Raw genomic sequence first — 24341 nt, 5'->3', positions numbered from 1 at the left:
GGTTTTACGAGGTAGAAATCGTAGAAAACTCTTGATAAAAATGCCTTATCTTACTTCCATATATTGTATTGCCGGTTGTTTGTTCGCGTTTTCTGCTGAATTCAGTGAAGCAATTTTGAGCTATAGTAATCGCTTCCTAGGTTTCCTTAGAGACCTTGGAATAGGAAACTTTGTACTGGACAAAGTACAGTGGAGAAACGGAAGATAAGTTAGTTCAAGGTCAAACTTTTTCGTTTTGTTTTATTATTGCAGTTTCCAGATGGACTCTACCAAGGGGCGACTTTCAAGCAAAAAATTAGAAGCAAACTGATGGAAGAATTTTGCGATAAACGAGTAAAGGACTCCAATGCTAAAAACATAGATTTCTCAAGGTTTATTGTCTCGGAGAAATATAAGCTTGTCTTCTGCCCTCTTCCGAAAGTATCTTGTACAGTTTGGAAAAACCTTATGGCAGATTTAGAGGGTGTGCATATTGAAAAAGATGTTCACAGCGAAATCAGGTATAAACTTAACTCTCTACGGCAATATTCTGTGGAGGAACGAAGAAATATTCTCAAGACTTACACAAAGTTCATGTTCGTAAGAGAACCATTCGAGCGACTTTTGTCGGCATACAGAGACTGTTTTGAGGGATGGTACAAACGAGGTGATGCTTTTTGGCAGCGTTATCGCGAAAGAGTCCGGGAATATTTGGTCAAAAATGGAGGTCTTAGTATTAACGTAAATGCTGATAACACAACGTTTGAAGAGTTTGCAACTTACGTGGTTCTATCGTGGAGAAACGGAGAAAAGCTTCAAATACATTGGCGCCAAATGCATGATTCTTGTCATCCATGTCAGATCAAATTTGATTATGTTGGCCATTACGAGTCCCTCTCAGACGACGCGGAGTTTATTTTAAGTAAGGCAAATTTACAGGATAAGGTGCAATTTCCACAATGGCGACCGTCAAACACAAACGTTTTAATGCAAAAGTATTATTCTAATTTAACGTTACTTAGGATAGCGCAACTCCAAAATGTTTACAAAGATGACATGGAAATGTTTGGGTACACATACCCAGGGCCGTTACAGCCAGTTATTGACAAGTTAATTAACCATAAATTATAAGCATAATTATAATAATTATATACCAATGTAACGTAACACAAACAGCGGTGATGAACATTTAAAAACATGCATGTAGTGTTAGTCAGGAGCTAACATTGTAAGATAATGGTTTGACACTGACTTTTTTTTGATGGTTTGTTCAACTGACTGTAAAGTGACACAATGGAAAAGCTTTCCTATCAAAGTAAGAGCTTTTAACTGCTGACATTGACATTCAATGCTGACTACAACTCCTGAATAAACAAAGTCTCCTTAACCTTACAATGGCAGTCAGTTTTCCGGACGCCAAAATGTCAAATGGTCCCATTTGATGTTGTGACCAGTTGCTTTAACGCGATCAGCAATTAATAGCAGAAGAGTGATCACGTTTCGAAAGGGCCTTGAAATGTTCCGTTTTCCGGTTGTTAAGTCTTCGTTTCGTTTTCCCAATGTAATATCAAGTTCATAAATTGCATGTTTTTAAAATGTTTATAATCGCTGTTTGTATTATATTTTTAATCAAGCTACGATGGTCGAAGACCAAAAGTTTACCTATACAAATGTATATCTCGATTTATATGAAAACGGTGTTAGTGGAAATTTCACCCTTTTAGTCGCAATTTCGATCTAAGCGTTTTATTCCCGCCCAAAAAGAAACGCCAGTCTTTCTGTTCTTCCATTCTCTTATCTTCCTTCTCTTTTTTTCCCTTTCAAATCGGAGTGATTTTCAGGGCTTTAGGAATCGTGAAATTAAGGGCTTTTAATAGCTGACTTGGTGCAAAAGAACGAAGTTTTCATTAACAACGTTTTCATAAGTTCAGTCATATAAAAATCATGACCAAATCATTGTGAACTTTTGTGTCTCAGAGTCTTGTGCATGCCTTTACTACGCCTTTCAATAACATGCGGACTCTAAAAATCAAAGCTCAACCGACAAATGCGTTTTTCGTTACCGTCAATCAAATGTTCGGCGGTTCCTCCCAGCTTCCGACTACTGCCGAGCGCGCGGTAATCAAATCGTTGAGCACATTTCAGACAACGAAACAGTGCTCGACAGTAGTCGGAAGCTGGGCGGAGCCGCCGAACATTTGATTGACGGTAGCGAAAAACGCATTTGTCGGTTGAGCTTTGAATTTTAGAGTCCGCATGTTATTGAAAGGCGCAGTAACGTAAATTTAGCAGTTATTAGTTTCTTATCGCCAGTTTTGGGGGCGTTTTTAATAAAATAATTATTCCACTTTCGCTTGATGTATATGAGATGATTATAGCCAACTCATATCCAACGCGCACTCGTGGAATAATTGTTAACTATTTTCGACTCTCGTCATTACTTAATCAACATTGCATAACTGTGAGGGACAATTCGTTCGAACCTTCTACCTTAGTCAGGGGTTTCATCAAGGCTCGGGGGTGGGGGGGGGGGCGGGGGGGGGGTGGGTGAGATGGACTCCCATATAAAAGGGACGGGGGTGCTCGTCGGAAATTTTGAAAAGAATTCCTAAGAGGAACCAAGATCCTGTTTTGTGGGCGTGGTTTGACAACATATTATTTCCTGTCATATTTGTTTCTGCTAAATACACTAAAAGGTACTGCAAAATTAACACTCCCACTGTGAACCTTTTGAGGCTGAACACCCTGAGGTATCAAAATCCCTTTTTAACCCCTAAGAAGTACGATGAGTACCCCCGTCCTTTTTAAATGGGAGTCCCTCCTGGCATTAAGGGCCGAGAAACGGGCAAATTGACCGGTTTTGAGGATGATTTTGCCCTCCTGGTTTGACCATCTGGCGTAAATTTTTTCTTATAAAGAAGTTCAGTTCAAATTAGGCTGAACACCCTGGGAGGTACGATGAACACCCCCGTCCTTATATGGGAGTTTCCCCCCCCCCCCCCTCCCCAACCCCGGCATTAAAGGCCTGACACCGGGCGGCAAATTGACCGAAAGTGATCGATGACGCTTTTGCTCGCCTGGTTTGACTATCTAGCGTAAAGTTTTTCATATAAAGAAGTTCAGTTCAAATTATAGTCTTGCCCGCCTGTGAAAACTAGTTGTCCTTCTGCTGAAAACGCTAGTGAAACCCGTGTTAGTCTTAAGGTTGAGCGCGGTTTTCCTTTCGCTGCTCGTAGAAAAAAAGAGGCCGAAGAGTGCCGAAGATGTCGAGAAAGTCTGTGTTTTGGGGGTGGGGCGGGAAAAGGCCTTTTCCCGCCCCACCCCCGAGCCAAGGAAAAGACCCTGGGAACGAGGTTGGAAGTCATCCTGGTTCCATTATCAGGTACAGAAACAATGGGCGAGATGTTAATTTATGGTGTGAAAGGTGTAAGAATATATTAACGTATAACACGATCTAATTAGGAGTTCTTAGGGGTTATTCTGTAAAAGTTCCTTTTTTTCGTGTTACGAGAAATGTCTTTTATATTTTCCGTGGATTGTGATAGGGCCTTTCTATTTTCCGTGAAACGTGATACAGGCCCTCCCCTTCACCACCACGACTCAAACAACCACTGAGAGGTTTCTATTTTATTCACACAGAATTTACATCACTCAGTTGAATTTAATTGTCAACAAGCTCTCCATATGTGGATGATACAACTTAAACTTACAACTTACTATAGTTATTTGTTCCTTAAAATTACCCAAAACAAAAATCGACTGAAACGTTTTCAACATTTGTTCCCAAAACCAGTCTTTTGTACCTGCACATTCCATATACTCGATGAAACTACAACGAAAACAGCTTAGACAAAATCCTATACTTCTGGCAGACATAATATTGTATTGTTGTTTCTTCTTTTAACATTTTCAAGGTGTGAAGACGGGTTATTTATTTTCTTTTGCATGTGGCTAGACTGATGTTCTAACTCTCACCTTCACCTCTAGATGACTAGATGTTACATAAGGTCTCAATGAGGCCTCGATAAAGCCTTGTTTTAACCCACCCAGCTAATTTCTTTATGTTAACGAAAGGAAAAACTTCCTGTTATGTCGTTCATGTGACTTTAATCAAAAAAAAGTTATACTGGATTCCCTCCATTTTTACTACTACCATTACTATTTCCATCACCCTTAGTTGTCTGTTCACCTTTGCTTTGCACAGTTTTCATCTCCTGATGTTTAACAAAAGTATACGCAGTTGAACCACCCAGCACCAGTACATTGCTAATCCACCACAGCGCTGTTTTTATCTCTTGATTGACAGTCACAGAGAGGATGGTCTGCGCACAAGCTTTGGCAGTTCCACTAACATTGTGCGTCAATGGACTTGTCACTTTGATTTGCAGACCAGTTACGTATCCAATAGCAATTCCAAAGAGCCCACCTAAGCACATCATTCCCCAAAAATAAGCTGAAGTGAGCATGTGGAAACCATAGATGGCCTGTACTTCACCACAGATAACCATCAGAGGTAGAAATAGAAAAACTGCGTTGAAATTGTTGTAGAGTTGGAGCCGCCAGATGTTGCTGTCGACAACAGGAAGGACTTTCTTGGTGTAGATAGCATTGAGTGAGACACACAGGCTTGCCAAGACACCAAACACGACACCGATATAGGACAGTTCTCCTGCACTTCCCTCCTGATCAACACCCATGAGGAAACCCGCGATGATGATGGCGCAACAGAACATTGCTTTGAAAGACGTTTTTTGGCCAAGAATTAGGAAGGTACAGATCTAAACCAGCCAATAAATAAATAAATAAACAAACAAACAAACAAACAAACAAACAAATAAATAAATGAATAAAGCAGTTTTATAATGACAGGTTTTTATTTCGCCCAGTATCATGGTCCTGCAATGTTGCAGAAGACAACAACCCAAAACAAAAGTAGCTGTGAAGGTAATCCTGTCCTAGAGGTTTGCTCACTTATTTCAGCTAATGAAGCACTAGAGGCCGCTTTTCACTGGCGACAGAGTCATACATGTAGTCTGAGGCGCAGAGTGATATGATCAAAATTCAAACCAATGGAGTAGGAAGCAGAATACTGATTCCGCTTATGACCCCGTCGCTTACGATCCAGTGAAAACTTCATTGTCAGACTCAGAAGCAGAAGCAGAGGAATAAACCAATCACAGTGCTCGATTCTGAACCTTGTTATTGGTTGATTCTTCTGCTTCTGCTTCCAACTCTGACAATCTAGTTTTCACTGGATCATAAGCGACGGAGTCATAAATGGAATTTGAAGTAAACAGAAACGGTCTGATTCTTCCAACTCTAATTCCATCAAGCTTGTGACTCCACTTAAGACTTCGATTTCAATTAGGTTATAAGCGCTCAGACTTTGACTATGACCTCGACTCCGTCCTTAGTGACAACCAGCCTTAATTGTTGGGTCGCATCTCTTTACAGCCACTGATTGTGACTCCCACCCTTCATAGCCATTTTTATTATTGTGTACATAACACAACAGTAACTTACCACATTGAAAACTGTTGTTAGTGACCTTCCAACATTGTAAAATGACACACCAAGGTGTTTAAGGCACAAGTTGTTGAATGTAATCATTCCAACAAACACACCTGAGAGAGGAAGAACCTGTGTAGACAAGGAAAGAGTACAGTTTATAAGCAGAACTTTGGAAATATTTATTTTAAAAAAAAACCTAACATGTCCACTGGTAATTGAAGTAGATGATTTAATCGAATGTAATTGACTGAAATGTTGTGGAGGTGCAGTGGCCCCATGATCAGTGTGCTTGACCCTGGATCAAGCGGTCTGGGTTCGAGCCCTGGCCAGGTAATTGTGTTGTGTTCTTGGGCAAAAACTTTACTCTCACGGTGCCTCTCTCCACCCAGGTGTACAAATGGCTACCGGCAAATTAATGCTGGGGGTAACCCTGCAATGGACTAGCATCCCATCCAGGGGGGAGTAGAAAGATACCTAGTTGTTTTTTGCTACAGAAACTGGGATAATTAAGCTCCGGCCTGATGGCTGCATGGCTTGTATGGAGACTTTACCTTTAACACTGATTGAATGTACTGGGGTTTTATGCCTGACAAATGTATTGGAAAGAATACCTGAAAGTTACGTAAATCTAATAAATATATTTCTGTTAGGTTAAAGCTCATATGGACTTACACTAAATCAGTGAATCATGAAACAGAACCATTCCTCTGTTCCTTATCTGTTTTAACAACTATGTGCTTCATTATTCACCATCTTTTTTGAAAAAGTGTGGTGAAGCCTCTGAAGTCTGGTGACTCGTAACACCAGCACTGACTATTTAAATTCAAATAGCATGTAGCAGCTAGAAGTATGGTTACTCCCCCCTGTTTGGGATGCTAGTCTACTGCTGTTTGCTCTCAAGTTTCCCTGGCAACAATTTGCTGTTACTTATTTACAAAATTAATATATTTTGTGGTGAGAGGCACTATGAGAGTTAGATGTCTTACCCATTGACTTTGGCAGGTGTCAAACCAAAACCATTTGATCTATCATGTCACTGCACCTCTCACCTTTCACTTTCCAAGTCTTTATAAATAGAGTCACACAATATATAGCTATTACTTACCTCCCTTGCAACCTTCAAATCAATATTGAAAGCAGGAAACTTGTCAATCCACGGATACTTGTCTCCAAGGAAACTCAAAAGAAACAAACAGACCAGGCACACAACACACTGAAACCATGTGACAAACAGGGGTGCGTCAAGCTGAAAAAATAATACAGGCATAATAGACACTTGTATTACTCAGAACAGTAAAAAAACAACACAGCATTTAAAACGAAGTCTCCAAAGGCATTGAAATCAAGACCACTGTACCTGAAAAGGAGCCCGCAAATCTGTGCCTATTCCAAGCACTTCATATACGAAAATACAACCCTACCCTAACTCTGTCCCCTGAGAGGAATGTGGCAAATTAGCAGACCTTTTGTTCTAATGACTATTTCTGCATATGCAGAGAGACCCTTTGTACTACAATACTTGATCATTAGATCATTTTTTAAAATAACCATCCATTTCTGATCCAAATTTGTACCTTATTATTCTTATACACTTTATATACTGTCCACAAATTCCCTACGATTATCACAAATTTTTACAAAATACAATTGTATATAAGCCTTATGTGGAATATTTTTCTTATCTCTGATAATGACGTGGATTGGCGAAAGCTTGGATTTTTAAAGATTTCAAACATCAATTTTAACAGTAATTTTAGGCCTCATTTGAACTTTTGTCAGTATTGTTTGGTACATTCACAATAATATTGTTTTGTGGCTGTGTGGAAGTCTGAAAGTGCTCACTGCCTGCCTAGAAAATACAAGTGATTTGTATGATATTCCATGGTACACAAATTGAAAGCAATGCATAACTAGTACATATGATGCTCTTGTAAAGAGCAAGAGTAATGGATGGAATACACTAATAAGCTATAGAAATGAGTGGAAGTTTGGGAGGGCTTTAAAAAACCATGGAAACATTAACCTTGACTCATGTTACGTTCCAACAGCATTTCTCTTTCTCTCCAGCTTCCACTCATGTTTCTATACCTCACTAAAAATAAAGAAAGTTATGTTTTCTATTTCTTAAATACCATAACGATAAAATCTCTTACGGGGAGGGTAATTAGCGAGTTAAACGACTAGATCTATAGACTGTTAACTCTTCCATGAAAAATATCTGCAAAACCCCTTGTTTATCACATAATATCAATTCTTGTGCCCACTTTCTCTTGTACAAAGAAAAACATTCCTTGCTACGGAACAAAACACATGATGCATTATTTTTCATTACGCACGACCGGATTTTCAGAAATTGTGCATGTTATTAAGTCAATCAACAAGCTTACATATGAGATTATGCTTGACAGAAACCTTACTTTCCTATTTGATACACCTACCTTCAAATCTGGACTGCTTAGAAGGTACTTGTTCAAAAATACCATAGATATTGAGATTATCCTGTGAGTTAAGAATTCACGACAAGTGTTAAACGAAGGAAAGATGTAAGTTATCTGCAAGAAACAGGGAATTACCAAACGCAACAACGTGGCAACTCCAAAACTGCATTTGCCGATAGACTGTCTTATCATTCAGACATGAGCCTTAACCTACTACATCAATATGCTTACCAATACAAAGCAACAACAGACGCTATCCTCACAGACTTCTTAAAAACAGAGTCAGTCATTTTTGTCCGGGTTGAATCTCGCCGCGAATAAGACTTGGTTTTCATGTAAGACGCCCCTAAGTTCAGAATATCAACGTGGGAAATCGGAAAAATATGGAAATTTTGCAGCTTTCGTTTAAACTTGGTCAGCGGGGTTTTGTTAGCCATGCGCAACTCACGCATAAATCAAAATGGCCGCCGAGTCACGTTGGTGGTAGTTCAAATAGTTTTTCTTCTGAAGCCCTTCCTCCTCAACATGTGCAGTGTGCAAGAGGAAGATTTAGAAAACGTCCCATCTGAGCTACAAAACAAGCCGTGTAAAGAAAAACGCGATGGGAGAACATGTATGAAATGCTCGGCTAGCCCGGCGGCTGTGGTCGTTCGACTCAATGATCCGCTCTGTAAGTCGTGTTTTCTTGCGTATTTCACGCACAAATTCCGTGCAACTATCGGAAAATCACGTGCGATTAAGGCCGGGGAAAAGGTTTTACTTGCATTTTCTGGAGGTCCGTCTTCTAGTGCTATGTTGCATTTAGTTTGTGAGGGTTTAAGCAACACAGCGGTCAAAAAGCTTCGATTTGAACCCGGAATAGCGTTTATAGACGAAGGAGAAGTTCTTAAACAAAGTAAAGAAGAGCGAGTAAATTACATCGAACACATTCGAGATGTAGCCATAAGGTCAAAATTTCCGTTCCATCAGTTAAAGTTGGAAGACATTTTTTCTCCAGGACAAATCATGCAAGATGATGCAATGTGTTGCTACAAGGTTGAAGGAGACCAGACCAGAACTCATCAAGCAGAAAAATTGAAAAATCTGTTTGATGCAACATCATCAATGACAGCAAAGGAAGACTTGCTAAGAACTCTGCGTTGCAAGCTTCTTCTTGCAACTGCCAGAAATGTAGGTTATTCCAAGATAATGTTTGCAGACTGTGCCTCAAGGATTTCAGTTCGCTTGTTATCAGACATATCTCAAGGGAGGGGTGGTGATTTGCCATACGACACTGGCTTCAGTGATGACCGCCATGGTGATGTTCTCTTCGTAAGACCCATGCGAGAGTTTATGACCAAGGAGATTGCACTTTACAACTTCTTCAACAATGTCGAAACTGTGTTGATACCCACACTGGGAACAATGACTCATTCACATGCCAGTATTGACCGTTTAACAGAAGATTTTGTTAGTGGTCTCCAGGCTGATTTTCCGTTCACTGTCAGTACAATCTTCAGGACTGGCGACAAGTTGTCTGTTAAGGAAGTTTCTGAAGATGTAGCAGCTTGTGCTCTTTGTGGAGTTCCAATGAATGTGAACCCAACCCTCCTGTCTGCTCTGACAGACAGTGTGAGTTCTGTCAAGCTCGACACTGATGATAAAAACACTCCCCAGTCTGCTAGTGATTGTTGTGGCGGTTGTGGCAGTGGATGTTTGTCTTCATCTTCTGAGCAGGTGTTGACCAAAGAAAACATCCTTGATACATTTTGTTACGGTTGCCGGCTCACGTTTAAAGATTCAAAGTTCACTGTGAGTGATCTGCCCTCTTCTGTGCAGGAAGCAGCAACGAAAGTTCATCACAGGGCCCAGATGAAAGAACAGATCAAAGATTTCTTGTTGGATGAATGATAATGTTTTGAATATAATAATAACAAGCACACTGTCAATATTGTTATTAAAATATATTTTACTTTATTCAATTAAAAAAAATTGTTAATTCCCAATGAATTCAAAGTTGGTGATGGTTGCCACTGTTCAGACAATGTGCTTTTTCGTATGTGCTGTGCTTGCATGTACAAAGGCAAGTTTTGTGGTGAAATGTGATTAAAAGTAATGTTCAGACCAAGGGCTTGTTTTACATTTTTTGTGACTCTTGGTCAAGTAAAAAACATTTTCTTTTTGCTAAAATGCTAGCGACTGATCAGGATCCATCAAATGTCAGTCTCCTTTGCAGTATGTGACTAAAGGCAGGTATTCCCTCCCCCTTGCAACACTCTGTGATAACTCCCACAGAACCTCCTTAATTTTGATTTTATTCAGTGTTTTGTTGATGAAATTGTTGTTCAAAGGTTTTAAAGCTTGTGAATCCAAATGAATGTACAGTCTATGAAAGGGAGGGCTTTCTGTGCATTTACGTATACAGTAGTCTTGCTTACTCCAAATTTAAATTGACCATTAAGCTTGTTTCAAAAAAATTGTGAATGAATGAGAAATGTGAGCTACATGACTGTATGTATAAATTATAAGCTTTATATCACGTAGAAGGGCCACTTATAATTTGGGGCAAGGCTGGCTGGCAAAGGTGTGATCTTCATTGTATGGTTCCAGAAAATATCCAAATGGCAGATTGGTTTGTACCCCCAACCCCTCCCTCCCTGGAATTTCCAGTCAAGCTTCATATCTTCCCTTTAAAAATTTGGCTTTTGATATACCCACCCCCTCAGAATTTCCAATGACCATCCTTAGTGCGGGTATGGAGACCTGCATATTTATACTAAGAGCTACACTGGGAAGGAGAAAGACAAAACTGTTATGTTACACCACAGTGGTGTTATTAATGGAATATGCCGCTGACTACCAAGAGATTTCTTTGCTTCATTCGTAAACCAGATTCTTCGAAGCTTTCCTCGCACAGTCTTCTACAACGTAACATGACTAAACTCACAGAGTGGATTGTATTTGCTGGACTAGCGTTTTCGATTTGGATTACACTATTAACGGACATTTTACCGTTAAAAGTATCTTACAAGGCAAAGGAGGTGATATGGCCGGTAAGATCCGAAAAAAACTGTACATCATGGAAAAAATATTTTGCCACTGTCAGAAATTAAGCTCATTTAAGTCTTATTTAAAGTTATTTAACTTCTAAATCAGACCACTTCTTTCTCTTTTGCAGATGCCAGTATATGCACTGATTGTATTTGGAGTGAGTAAATTGATTCTATATTTTCCTATTTTGAACGCTTATTGTAAAGCTTTGTCTCACTCTACTTCCCTACTGGATTTTACAATATTTCAATCTGATTTCCTTTCAGTGTTATTCTTTAGCCACAATAGGATATCGTGTAGCCACTTTCAATGACTGCGAGGAAGCTTCGGAATCGTTAAAACAGGTATTTCACCTACTTTCAGTGCAGAGTTCCCTTTTGTAGAATTTTTGTAAGGTCACTTGTGTTACCAAGGAGACCAGCAGTGTGGTTAAAATCATTTCAACACCCAGTAATTGTTACTCGGTGTTGTCTTTTGCAGGAAATAAAAGATGCAAGAGAAGACTTAACAACAAAAGGATTCAAGTTTGACTGAAACTCAAACCTAATAGAAATTTTAAAATTGTTGTCAGAGATGACTTAAGAATCATAACATTATTACTTTACCACATGGACACAATGGCATCACTCAGCTCAGAACAAAACAACACAAACAATACAGGATACAGCAGTTGCCTACTCCTCTATGTATTGAAGCACAAAAACACTTTAGACCATGTATAACATCAGTGGTACATTAATTATATTAGTGAAGATGAAATAATAATGTGATAAAATATTTTATAAAAATATGTTCATGTAACAGGCATTCTGATTGGTTTAAACAAGTGTAGAAAGTATATAATAAAGCATAGGTTTTAGCCTGCATAGCTGTCGGTTTAATTGGTTGGGGTATAGGGCCATATAGAGGGTGATGTGCTCCAGGCCACTCGTGGCGTCACTGCTCTTGTCCCTTGTTTGTGCACTCTACCCCAACTAAACCACCTGCTACGCAGACTACATGGGCTAGCAAGGGATGTCTGCAGCTGGGGTTCAAAACAAAAAAACCTGGTCTTGCATTGGCATCAGGCTTTGTAAACAAAACAATATTTTCACAACCCCTATTTCCTTATGTTGAGTGAATGCCACACAAAAAATTCCATTTGTTGACCAGCAGGACAAATATTGGGCTAATCAGGGGGAAAGTTGAACAATATCAACAAGACGTTTTAAAACACAAACAGCTGAAATGCATGTAAAAACGAAATGAGCCATTAATAATACAAAAAGAACAACTGAATTTTGTAAAAATGGACAATTTCATATTTCCATAAAACATAGCAGCTAGATTTTCACTTGAAGATCATAATCCAACAGATCAGGGAATGTCTAAAGATGAGACTAAAAAATTCATGACATCATATTACATTTCTAATCTTTATTTTACCTTATGCCCATTTTGTAACATCAGTAAAATTGACAAATAATATAATGTACAAAGTTAAATCTGCTTCCTTATAAATATATACCTTATTCTGCATCTTGCCAACATAAATTTGTATTGCCAAACTTAATGTACAAATGTACAGGTACTGAGGCATATTCTGGCAGAATTTTTTTTTTTGGGGGGGGGGGGGGGGGGGGGAAGGTGGCTGTGGGGTGGAAAGATTGTAGTTTCAGATTTTAGCTTAAAATTCGTTTCCAATAATTCTTCCCTGGCCTGTTGGTTTTGCCACTGGAAATATGTTGGACTTAAGTTGCTCACGCTTGCCCTCGCGACTTCCTCGCTCAAAGATTTGACTTCGTCGCTTGAGATAAATAAGTCAAGGTTGACTTGTGGCAAGTCTAGTTTTAGCCACATGCAGACTCAGTCAGTAGGTTACAAAACAGAGCTCAAAGTTAGTTGATAGGAGTCAATATACAGGAATTTCTGATTATTCTTACTGACAGCTTGACAATATTGTAAGGAAAATATACTAGATGTGTACTTCTGGAAATTAAGTACAGAGGCTGTCAATTTTGTTAAGTGTGTTCAATTTGTATACTGAAACAACTGAGCCTGAAAGAGTTAGCAACCATTGTAAACCACAAATCTGTTCAGAAATATTTTGCAGAGTGCTTTAGAATTTCTTGTACAATGAGTCTATCTTGTTCGCTTTCTTTGTCTTCTTCCTTGCTAATTCTCTTTAGGCAAACCAACAGTTCATCAGCTTGATGTTTGTGTTCACTGTAGTTAGAATTCATCAGGATTTGGTGTAGTAAAGATATGTATTCTGTTCTCATCTGTGGAAAAGTTAAAGCAATCAATCAATCAATCAGTCAGCCTGTCAGTCAATCAATCAACCAACAAATTAGTCAGTCAGTCAGTCCATCTGTCTGACTATCTGACTGTCAGTAAATTAGTTAGACAGTCAGTCAGTCAGCCAGTCAGTCAATCAATCATACTGATAACTAACCCCAGCTCCAGGAGAAAGATCTACCAACTGTCGCAAAACAATCTCTATAAGAATCATCATGTCTGAAGTGTAGAAAAACTCAGAAGTATCTTGCGATGAAAAGATGTCTGTAAGAAACTTGAGTACCGAGTCAGGACAAGCTCGAGGATATTGAAACATGGCTGTGGGATCCTCTGTGAAACAAATAGGAACAATAACCATTCGGTCCTTAAACATATTATCAAAATCACCCTTTTGACCTCAAGATTCACATGTATAGATTGATATGCATGGTGGCATTAGGATAATGACCAGTGAGAGACCTAGAGAAAACTGGAGAAGTTTGGCAGCAGAGACAAGAAAGGCAGGATGGTGTGACTGAAGTACTGTAAGAGTGGTAGGAACAGGGATGTTCAGATGCGGATGAGGATGACAATGACGATGATGATGATGATGATGATGATGAATGATGCTAATTAACAATTAGATTATAAGCATGAGAGTTCTTTGGCCTGAGTCAACTATCACATACAGAAATTGAGAGCAAATAATCTAACTGTTTTAGTATAAATCTACTAGTCAGAGAGCGCCATTCGCGATAGACCACTAGTAGATTTATACTAATTAACAATTAGATTATGAACTCAAGATTTCTATGAGGAGATAGTTGATGAAGCTGAAGGCCGAATCAACTAAAATTACCTCATAGAAATCAAGAACACATTTGTTTTCAATAATTTCAAGTTTTTCAAGTCAAGAAACTGTAAATGTCCTTTTAGTCTTCTTGGAAATTTAGTTATCCATTTGCACCAAAATGTTCTTCAAAGCTTTGGAAAAACGAAAAAAGTGTCGCCATTTCATGGATGACCTCCAGCCTCTGCACACTAATGGCTGATAGTGTACGGTCACTCAGCCAATCAGATTGCAGCATTTATTTAGCATTAGTGTACTAGTAGATTTATCCTAATGATAGATATATATTCCTCTTGGTTGGTATACTGAATTACAGATCAATCAAGTGTTCCAAGCTCAAGGACTGACCAGTAGTGAATCATTGTGTTGACTCTTTCTACCAGGAGTAAAAATGGGCATGAGAAACACCAGAAAAGTGCTGGCCAGGGTCTTGCATCCTATGTAAGGGAGTGGGGAGAAACAATACTCCATGTTTTACATTACAGAAAACAGAGTTTAGAGCTTAACTGAGTGTTGGCAACAGGTCAGACGTCTAATGTTTACATCCACTTCATTGTGGTGCAGTTGTGTACTAACCTTCTCTGTTGATAAGTAACATGATTTTCTCACTCAGTGTTTTAGCTGTTCCACGGGAAGCCAGCACCCTCATCACAATATTACTTTGGAAATCTGTTAACAAAGATCACATGTGCAGCAAATCAGACTACAAAAACAGTAGATCAATTCCACAGACATACAGAACACTACATCCTGGAAAAGGACAATGCTCTAGTCTGCTCTGGTTTATATAATCCTTGGAAACCAACTGAAGGCAAACATTCTTGGGGTATATCAGTTATAGTTCCAATAATCATAAATCTTGTAAATTTTATGACTTGTTGACTGATCACAAGCAAACGCTATTTCTTTTTTGCATTGAACAAGCATCTCTCAAATTTTGCTTGCCTTGGGCACGTCTTAGTTTGGATTTGTTTTAATTTCGTTGGTAGAAAACTTGCCTAAGCCCTTACCCATTGGGCAAATAAAATGAAGAGTTGCTGGCCCAACAAAAAATCTACTTGTCCCAGATGACATGTCAGCACTTTTTTCAAGCCCTGATTGAAAGAGCAACACAGATTTTATTTTTCCCAGCTTGGTGGACCTTGACACACTTTCAGCAAAAGTCGTTCAACCTACATAGATACAATGATATTTGACATCTGGTACAAAATTCCAGTATCCTTACCTACAAAGTGTTGGTTGAATGCAAGAATGAGAGGAACAAGAGCATCCACAACCTCTTCACCATGCTCACCACTTCCGGCACTTTCAATGACGTCAATAATAAAATCCACAAATCCATCATTCACCTGATCTGTGAATTTACAGGTTGAGTGACAAAATTTATTTTGAAAAGAGTTTTGTAAGAAAAGACAAAGGAAGGAAAGGGAATACAATGGAACTGTGCTCTACGGACAGCCACTTAATAAGGACACCTGCATTTACGAGGGAAAGTTTTGTTTGTCCTGACGAAAAGCTTCAATACACATTTTCTCTTAAATTAACCCGCTTAATAATTATGGACGCTGAATAATACAGACAACAGACTGTACTCTTACCATAGAGAGTAAATGGAACCGATTCTCCAGTTGAAAAGATCATTGTCAGTAACAAAGCACAATGACACTGCATTAGAACATCTGTAATGAAAACATCGCACAATTTTTCAGTGACTACGCTAGGAACAATGATCATGACAGGATCATCTCTCCAAATTGTTTGGACTCTGAGTCAGTCTCCAATTCCCTGGTCCCCGTTGTCAACTTTCCCCTTACCCCATTCCCAAACCAGCTATCAGTCAGTCAGTTGTCCAGCCTAGCAGGAGGACAAAAAGGTGGGCAGTCAGCCCAACGGATAAAGGGGTACTTAGAGATACCAGAGATAGGGGCATGTGAAGCATTCATAGGGGGTTTAAAATTTCATAATCTGAGAAATTTCTTGGGATAGAAATTTTGGCTAAACTACAGAATACAGGGCCACTTTTGATCATCCACCAAACAAGCTGAGTAGTTTGGCTCGTTTACTCCCTTGTCATCCACTGCCAAGCCAAACAAGCCACTAAATAATATAGAACTAGGACTTAACACATAAATAAATTACTCCTCATTCTTTCATCAAGTGCTGAGCCAAACAAGCTGAACGAGTCACTAAAAATATATAGACCTAGGAATTAACGCATATAATTTATAGATTATTCCTCCTTCTTTTATCCACTGCTAAAACAAACAAGCCACGCCAAATGAGCCACTAAATATATATAGACCTAGAACTTAATGCATATATAGATTATTCCTTGTTCATTTATCCACTGCTGATCCAAATGAGCCAAACGAGCCACCAAATATATGCACCTTCAAAAGTGGCCCCGTATTGTGTAGTTGCTCCAAAATTTTATGTGACATTTTGAGAGATGAAATATTTTAGCAAGGTCTTGTTATTGGTCTTGACAAAAAGTATAATGGATGGTTCACCTTTTTATGTTAAACAAAACTGGACTTTTCTGGGTTATGTTACGGGCTGTTGGAATTGTTTTGGGTTTGGTTTTATCCTGCTAGGACTTTTTTGTAAGTCAAACAATTTGACCTCATTGGAACAGCAATATACCTGAGTACCCCCACCCCACCCCCAAGTCAAAGAGATTTTAGCAAATAATAAATTACAAACTGCTGATATTGAGTCCGCAAATGAACTACTTGTAACTGTAATTACCATGTTTCTTGTTCATGATCTCTATAGCCAGTTCTGTAGGTAACACAGAGCACAGCAGCTCTGACAGAATTTCCTTCTCCAAGCCACACATACAGCCAAATACTTCAACTAATTGTTGGCGTAGTGATCGTCTTTCTTCCTGAATTCAAAGCAATGGGTATTACTTAAAGGAGAACATCACTCCAAAAAACATATATTTTTGGTCAACGCTAATAAAACCTTGGACTAAGTTTCGTCACTCTCTTAAGTTTCAGCCTCTAAAGTGCAGGCTTTCCTTATAAAATTCATCTCCAAAGAAGCCCAAAATTCAACACCGTTGCTGCCATTTTGAACAGTATTCAGCAGCCAGGTCACATTTTCGTGACGTCATTTCGTCCAAGAGATTTTGTCCAAATGGCTTCCAACAGAGCCTCTTAACTACCACTCTGGGTTATGGCAGCTGCTCTTTAGCTGTATTATTTTGAGCCAAACATGATCCAAACTCCAAAAATGATAGCAGAGAAGATCGTGAAGTGGATAATCGGTTGGAAAAAATACATTTTGCTGACATTGTGAAGGAGGCCAAGTCAGTTGCAGGTTTTTCTCCTTTCTGCCGATTTCGAGTCAGACAGAATGATGTCACATAAACACGGCCTGGCTGCCATGTACAGTTTCAAAATGGTGGCCTTCAAAGTCAAATTTTGGGCTTCTTTTGAGATGAATTTCTTCAGGATAGCAGGCACTTTAGAGGGTGAAACTTTGGTGAGTGGAAAAGCTGAATGTTCACTTGCTATAGGTGAAAACAAAAAGAGTACTAAGCTTTTTGGAGTGACCTTCTCCTTTAATAACCTATAAGGTAAAAGTAAAGGTAAAGTCTGCATATGAGCCAGTGGCCCATCAGGTCAGAGTTTATCCTGGTTTCTGTAGCATGAAGCAACTACGAGTATTTCTACTCCCCCTGGATGGGATGCTGGTCCATCGCAGGGTTACCCCCAGCATTAAGTTTGTCGGTACCCATTTCAGATTATACACTTGGGTGGAGAGAAGCACTGTGAGACAAAAGTGATTTGCCCAAGAATACAATGCCAACCATGGGTCAAACCCTGACTACTCAATCCAGAGTTGGATGCACAAGGCCACTACCTTTCCACAGTAAGAAAACGTTACTGTCATTCAAATCTGTCTATGCTTATACCTTAGGTTTCAGGTTACCTTTTGGTTTATAAGCACCTCTTTCCTTAATTGGTTCTTTCCACACTAGAGTTATAATACTGAGCTATAAATAAGATGTGTTTTAAGGTTTCCACAAACGTACCATTTGAAAGTAGACAACAAGCATATTGACATATTCATAATCATCTTGTTTCAACACAGCTCGGCAAACAGAAGGGTCAGCATCCAGCTACATGTAGAAATAAAGAACGCTCAGTCAAAATGTTTCCAAAAAATAAATTCATTCTTAAGATCACAGAAGATAAAATAAATGATTTTTTACTTGTAAAAAATTTGTATAATATAGAAATTGTAAAATTTATCAAAAAAGCTTCAGGACTGATCAGAAGTCACAATTAAAACCGACTGACCAGAAACGTAATTAAACCTGTCGTGACTGACTGGAAACATCATACATCCTGACTGACCAGAATACTCAGCAGTTCTTTCAGCAGTTTGCAAATAATCCCTTCATCTTCATGAACTGCCCAGGTTCTTTGCTGTGAGTCTTCTTTGTGTTCCGTCAACTCGTCAAGAATCCTAATGAGTTGCTGACCATCATGTGATTGAAGCAAAGCATCTTCATCTTCACTGCGAGATTCCTGAGGCATACAAAAAGAACAGAAATCATAGGGCTGTCATTTCAAATGATTTGATTTGAACTCAACCTGTAACCTTGTCTTCACACCTGTAGCAAACTTATTTCTCTTTGGGTGAATTGTATTTTAATACGAAAGGCACGTTCACCCATAACATCAAGGGCTCATCAGACATACTCAGCTGTAGCAGATGTTATGGGTTATAACCCTTATGGACAGCCCTCTTCACTTATCACTACTGACAGTGTAATGTGTTATTCCAGAAAATATCCATATCCCTCTCACAGAAGGTTTTTTTTAGCTTGAAACCCCCTCCCCACCCCCCTGGAAATTCTATTTGTAGTGCCATACTTTCCTTTAAAAAGTTGGGCTTTTGAAACCCTCCTCCCCCTTGGAATTTCTGTTAACCTTCCTTGGGGTGGTTATGGATATTTTCTGGAACTACACAATAACTGACCCTTTGATTGGCAAGATCTTGTATTATCTGTGTCATGGCCTCTGATGTCGCTGGCACACACTGTTGTAAGTGTGATACGACTGTATGGACTGCAACATAGGACTTGTCATAACTCAAACCTGTGCTGTAAACATATTCAAGAATAGTTAGTAACCTTTGAAATTGAAAATTAACATAACTTCTAATATTGAGTTATGACAGAGATCTGGACAAAGTTATAACGATAAATAATGGCGAGCAATGAATCCGGATCAATTACAACAAATGGACCTTTTTACTGATGTCATGCAGATACATCAATCAACAGTTTTTCATAATTTTCAATTATAATAAACAAAAATCACCTCCATAGTTCAATTTATCACTGACAATGAATTAAGTACATCTATTAAGTTTCATAAGAATTAGTTGCAAACTCATGAAAATATTGGACTGGCAAACTTACAAAGAAATGTGTGCCAGGAAGCAACGTTTGGAAAGTTAGGGGTCCCATATTTTAATGAATTTGTAATAGGTCTTATGGAACTTCACATATTTACTAAATTTATTTTGAATGAAAAAATCGGAAAAGCGAGACATTGGTAAAAAGGTCCATTTATAAAGCATTCTTACTTTATGCGTAAAAGCTCTAACAACTCTGCTGCTATCCCCGCTCGTATCTTTACAGGCTCAAGATCAGTTCTCTGGGGCACAGCAGGAAGAGGAGGAGAAGATTCTTTTATTTCTGAAGATGATTCACCTGTGGGGTCATTAAATAACATCTTGATTTAATTATTTCTTAAAAATCTAGTATACAATAACAAAATATTATTGTTCCTCTTTCTCCTTTATTTATAGAGAGGATGTATGACCTACCAGTAATCTAATGTATGCCAGCATCTAGGGGTGAACTGGGGGATTCAATTGAATCCCCTAAATAAAAATAAAATGAGATATTATAACACACTGACTTGGCCTCAGAATGCCAGAAATCCCATTTCTAAGGACCTCAATTTTAAAAATTTTCTGAGGGACCACCTGTGGCTGTCCGTATATGAAACCTCCTTCTTTGAAACCCTGTATTCGTCCCAGGTTTAACTCAGGCTACTTCAGTTAGTTGGCTCATGTGGATATAGGACAAGGAGTTCAGAAAAAGTTCCATTAAATTGAACACAAACTAGAGGAGATTTCTTCACCGTAAATAATGCCATAATGGGACAATCTCTCTCTTACATTGCACGAGATTCTATAATGTCTCTAATTAAACAGGTGAAAAACTAAGAGATTTTGTTCCAGACTACAAAGTACATGTACATGTAGAGTCTTGCCCAAGAACACAACACAATGACCCATCTAGGGAGCGAAACCAGACCATTCAATCTGGAGTCCAGCGAGCTAATCATTAGGCCACTGCGCTTCAACAAATTTTAATCGAGGGTCAAAACAAACCTTTCATTTTATTGGCTTGTTGTGAAGCTGCAGCAGGTGCAGCTGGAGCTGGCCTTCTCTTTGTTGACTCCTTCTTTTTCTCTTTCTTATCCTTTTCAGGTGGAAGTGTTGGTGCAGGGCGTCTAGGTTGAGCTGGTGGATCCTGCATAGGAACTGATGCCTTGCTTTGCACTCCACCATGATGCAGCTGTGAAGACTGAGACTCTTTGATAGGAGAAATCTTCCCAGATTGATCTTGAAGACGCTTCCTGTGTTCTAGCAATTTTCTGCAGGAAGTCAGCAGACATTAATCTCATTAATATCTTGTTAAACATTTAACTAAATAGCACAGAAAGCAAAGAAAATACTGTCTGATAGGCCTGCAGCCAGTGAATTTTTCTGTTTGCAAGTGAAGCCCTGGATGATATTAAGTAGTCTCATTAAAAGCTCTGTTGGCATTTCTGGCCTATGCACCTTCAAAATCACACCAACTCCAAGTTCTGGTTCATGAAATTTTGGCTGGCAAAAAGCTCTCTACCAGCTGATGATGTTATCTGGTAGCTAGCTCTGTAATCTATATCTTAGCTCCCTTCCTCTTAAAGTTGATTTTATTAATCAGGAAGTCTACATGGGTCACTGATTACTCTGCGTACTCCCTCTCTGTACCAGAATTTTGTAAGCTTAAACATAACAATTCACCAGTAACCCAAGCATTTCATTATCATCATCAGCAGGAGAGTAGCTGGTTTTCATGGGCAGGCAAAACTTTTTGAACCGAAATTCTTTATATATAAGAAAAACTTTCCACTAGATGGACAAACCAGGCAGGTAAAATTGTCCTTACAGACCATCAATTTGCCCAGTGCCCGGCACTTAATGAAACCCCATGAGTAACCATTAATATGTATCCTCTGGGGTAGGGACTGAGGCATTCACTGTCACAGTGTAAGTTTCAACTAACCTCAAATTTGTTCTCTGTTCATGTGTGTAGATCTCTCCAGTTTTAGCTGCTTGGGAATGGATGGCTTCAATAGCTCTGTCTACTGATTCTAGTACTGCTTGTGTCTCTCCTGGGTTGACCTATAAATACATGTAGGAACAGCATACTAAAGTCCTGTTATATTGTCCATATTTAAAATGTGTAGATCTTTACTCTGTTTCTGCCTTTTTTCAGGATACAGTCAGAGTTTTCAGAATGACACACAAATCTAGGAAAGGGGACTTTAGGGGGTTAAAATCCAGAAGGTTTCTTAGGGGAGCATGCCCCAGACCCCTCTTGCACCTTCTGCGCTTGCTGTCTTGGAAATTGGTCACCTTTTATCCATTATATAACAAAATGGACTTCAGGGAATTGAAATCTAAAACATTTCCTGGAGAAGCATGGCCCTGGAACCCCTTATTTAGACATGCACCTTCGTTGCTTACAACTTTTATAACTAAGTGCTGGAAAAATAGCTACCAGCCCCCACCATTAAACATTGTTTGACTCTGTGATTGCATTGTCAATCAATCAATCAATCAATCAACCAATCAATCAATCATTTCTATTTCTTAATCAGTTACACTTTACAGTTGGACTGGCCCGTGGATAGCTAGTGCTAGTCTAGGCTGGCCAGTCTATCAATAGTTACAAATGTTTTTTTTTTTTAATTAATAAATAGAAAAATAGAAAGTCAGGAAACAGTGAATAAAATAAAAAAAAGAAAAAGTGGGAAAGAGTGAGGAAAGAAGTAAAGGGTTATTAGGTTTACTAGAAATCTTTTATTTTTTACTATTACAACTGACAATTTTAACAGAAAATATCCATGGAAGACCTTTTTTGTTTGAGCAAAGCCCCTATCCCTTCATTCTCTACATTTCACTTTAGCTCTATACTTGCCTTTCAACACCTCCCCTCCCCCCTCATCCTCTTTCATAGCACCAATATCATTGCAAGGGGTGGGTATAGATATCCATAGTTTCTGAAGCTGCACATAATTTTTTGTGCTGTACAAGAAATTCAAATGCAAGTTGTAAGTTTCATTTTATTGGTGCTGTAGACGTGTTCTCTCAGGGGGGGACACCCATATAAAAAGGACGGGGTGCCTGTCGTACCTTTTAGGGGTCGAAAAAGTGTTTTTGATACCTCTTAGGCTGTTCAACCTAAAAAGGGTCGCGGCAGGAGCTTTTGTGGTACCTTATAGGGTACTGAGCAGAAAAAATATGACGTGTGATGATGTGATGCTTTAGAACTGGTACCTCTTGGGGAGGGGGGAGGGGAAATATTAAGCTACACCCTCAAAGCAGGATCTTAGTACCTATTAGAGGTTCTTTTCAAAATTTCCACCACTAGCGCCCCCGATCTTTTCTTATGAGGGCCCCCTCTCTCCCTACAGGCTTGTTGTAAGCTTGGACATGGCTTGCACATGTGAAACAGTTGTACTGTCTAAATTGAGCCCTTAGAAGGACCTGAACAGAGACTGTAAATCTTGAGCAGGCATGTTTAATATAATATTCCCTCCCCTGGATATAAGCCCTCCACCCCCCGCGCCCCCCGCGAAAATTTTTCAACAAATGTACTTCGTTTACTGAGACGAATGTAAGCTGAAGCTTAAATTTTCATTGGTTCATTTTCATTCATTTCCCATATGCTTTTATAACGAGGTAACGGCTTGAACACTCGCCTATCATATTGCCAAATTCATTTTTAGCAGCACTCCAACAAAACATGCGAGCAAACAACTGCTTCTTTAAAACGTCCCTGCAAACTTTCCCTTACCGTGTCGTTGTGGACAGGCTCCAAATAACAAGTCGGAACAAGTCCAACAGAGCCGGTTTGAGAGCGCATTTTCCACCAGTTAGCGTCATGTTGCTCGATAAATGTAAACTGTTCTCCTGCTCGAACGGGTAGAACCCCTCTATCTTTCCCTTTGTAATTGTATACAGACCTGTACATGTCATAATTTGGGAAAGAACTAAGAAAAAATTACAACTAGGGTAATCGGCTCAGGTGGCCGCCATTTTGCAAGCATGTATTACCAATAAGCAATCGCGTGACTCGCCAGTGAAAATTTCTGTTTTAAGGGGAGGGTGTGGGGTTGTGCAGTACTAGTGTGGGAAAGGTTCCTTAGCTACGCCAAAAACAAACAAACAAACAAACAAAACAAAAACAAAAACAAAAACAAAAAAAAACCTGCATTACAATTACAGAGGTGAAGATCTTCTTGATCATAAGAAGACAGATCAGATCTTCGGAACATATTTCCGTTCCTGTCAGACGTCTCTCAAGAATAGCTCAAAATCTGTCTTACAGATTTTTTTTTTTTAATTTTGGCTCTAAACGCGATTCACCCCTACAAATCAACTGTGGAAATTTCATCATGGGTTGTGTGGTAGGTTTTCGAGCAATCCTCGATCAAAGACTGGCTTTTACCACCTTGGACGGGAATTGAGCAAGGGTAAATTAGAGCTCTTTTATCGGTTTTTTATCGACCTTTTTTTGTCATTTTTTTGTTTGGCCCTCGGCTTAAACACATGCTTGAATGGAGTTTGAAACTGTCGTTACCTATACCGAAGTGACTTAACGCCATTCAAGTGCTGAAGTGATTTTTGTTTCCTCTTAGGGTTACTTGCGTCATTTTTGCTCGCGCGATTAATACTGACGCGTGGTAGTAGCGCGCGCTACTTTGTCTCAGAAAAACTGTAGTAAGCCACCTTAAGTTCCAGTTGCCCGTAATTTAGTAGCCTGCTCAGCTGGCGGTTTCAGTGGGTTTTTGTGAGGCGTAACGAGCAGCGAAGCTGCGAAAAAGAGCGGCGAAGCCCCGAGGAACTCCACAAGAACAATGTTCGGCTATTATTTTTCTAGATACCACAATCAAACTGTGCCTTCGGGCTAG

The 24341-nt window shown here is 39.2% G+C and overlaps 5 protein-coding genes across 5 annotated transcripts in view; 3 read left to right on the top strand and 2 right to left on the bottom strand.

Moving 5' to 3' along the window:
- Positions 1-2400, top strand: part of LOC110044737 (carbohydrate sulfotransferase 11-like) — a 3508-nt gene extending 1108 nt beyond the window's left edge. Inside the window, exon 2 of the mRNA XM_020750308.2 lies at positions 253-2400. Within this exon, the coding sequence (XP_020605967.2) occupies positions 253-1110 (858 nt within the window). The 3' untranslated portion in view covers positions 1111-2400. The remainder of the gene's footprint in view (positions 1-252) is intronic.
- Positions 2401-3591: 1191 nt separating this feature from the next.
- LOC110044745 (GDP-fucose transporter 1-like) lies at positions 3592-8380 on the bottom strand. Its single transcript, XM_020750318.2, has 5 exons — positions 8160-8380; positions 7929-7989; positions 6596-6736; positions 5503-5619; positions 3592-4757 (listed from the first exon to the last, which is right to left on the bottom strand). The coding sequence occupies exons 1-5, from the start codon at positions 8378-8380 to the stop codon at positions 4101-4103; spliced, it is 1197 nt and encodes a 398-aa protein (XP_020605977.2). The 3' UTR covers positions 3592-4100.
- LOC110044744 (cytoplasmic tRNA 2-thiolation protein 2-A-like) lies at positions 8364-10035 on the top strand. The gene has a single exon (XM_020750317.2). The coding sequence runs from the start codon at positions 8364-8366 to the stop codon at positions 9816-9818; it is 1455 nt and encodes a 484-aa protein (XP_020605976.2). The 3' UTR covers positions 9819-10035.
- Positions 10036-10758: 723 nt separating this feature from the next.
- LOC110044747 (dolichol-phosphate mannosyltransferase subunit 3-like) lies at positions 10759-11822 on the top strand. The gene is made up of 4 exons (XM_020750320.2): positions 10759-10960; positions 11086-11115; positions 11225-11302; positions 11439-11822. The coding sequence occupies exons 1-4, from the start codon at positions 10841-10843 to the stop codon at positions 11490-11492; spliced, it is 282 nt and encodes a 93-aa protein (XP_020605979.2). The 5' UTR covers positions 10759-10840; the 3' UTR covers positions 11493-11822.
- Positions 11823-12359: 537 nt separating this feature from the next.
- LOC110044743 (NCK-interacting protein with SH3 domain-like) lies at positions 12360-23711 on the bottom strand. Its single transcript, XM_020750316.2, has 13 exons — positions 23225-23711; positions 21428-21546; positions 20488-20753; positions 19672-19798; positions 19060-19183; positions 18432-18605; positions 18107-18193; positions 16813-16951; positions 15663-15743; positions 15290-15418; positions 14641-14733; positions 13393-13565; positions 12360-13219 (listed from the first exon to the last, which is right to left on the bottom strand). The coding sequence occupies exons 1-13, from the start codon at positions 23399-23401 to the stop codon at positions 13034-13036; spliced, it is 1875 nt and encodes a 624-aa protein (XP_020605975.2). The 5' UTR covers positions 23402-23711; the 3' UTR covers positions 12360-13033.
- Between the last annotated feature and the right edge of the window lie 630 nt (positions 23712-24341).

Source organism: Orbicella faveolata, unplaced genomic scaffold (genome assembly GCF_042242905.1).
Source record: "Orbicella faveolata isolate gen_17 unplaced genomic scaffold, um_ofav_v1 contig_48, whole genome shotgun sequence".
Lineage (NCBI taxonomy): Eukaryota > Metazoa > Cnidaria > Anthozoa > Scleractinia > Merulinidae > Orbicella > Orbicella faveolata.
This window is presented reverse-complemented; position numbering and strand designations above follow the sequence as displayed.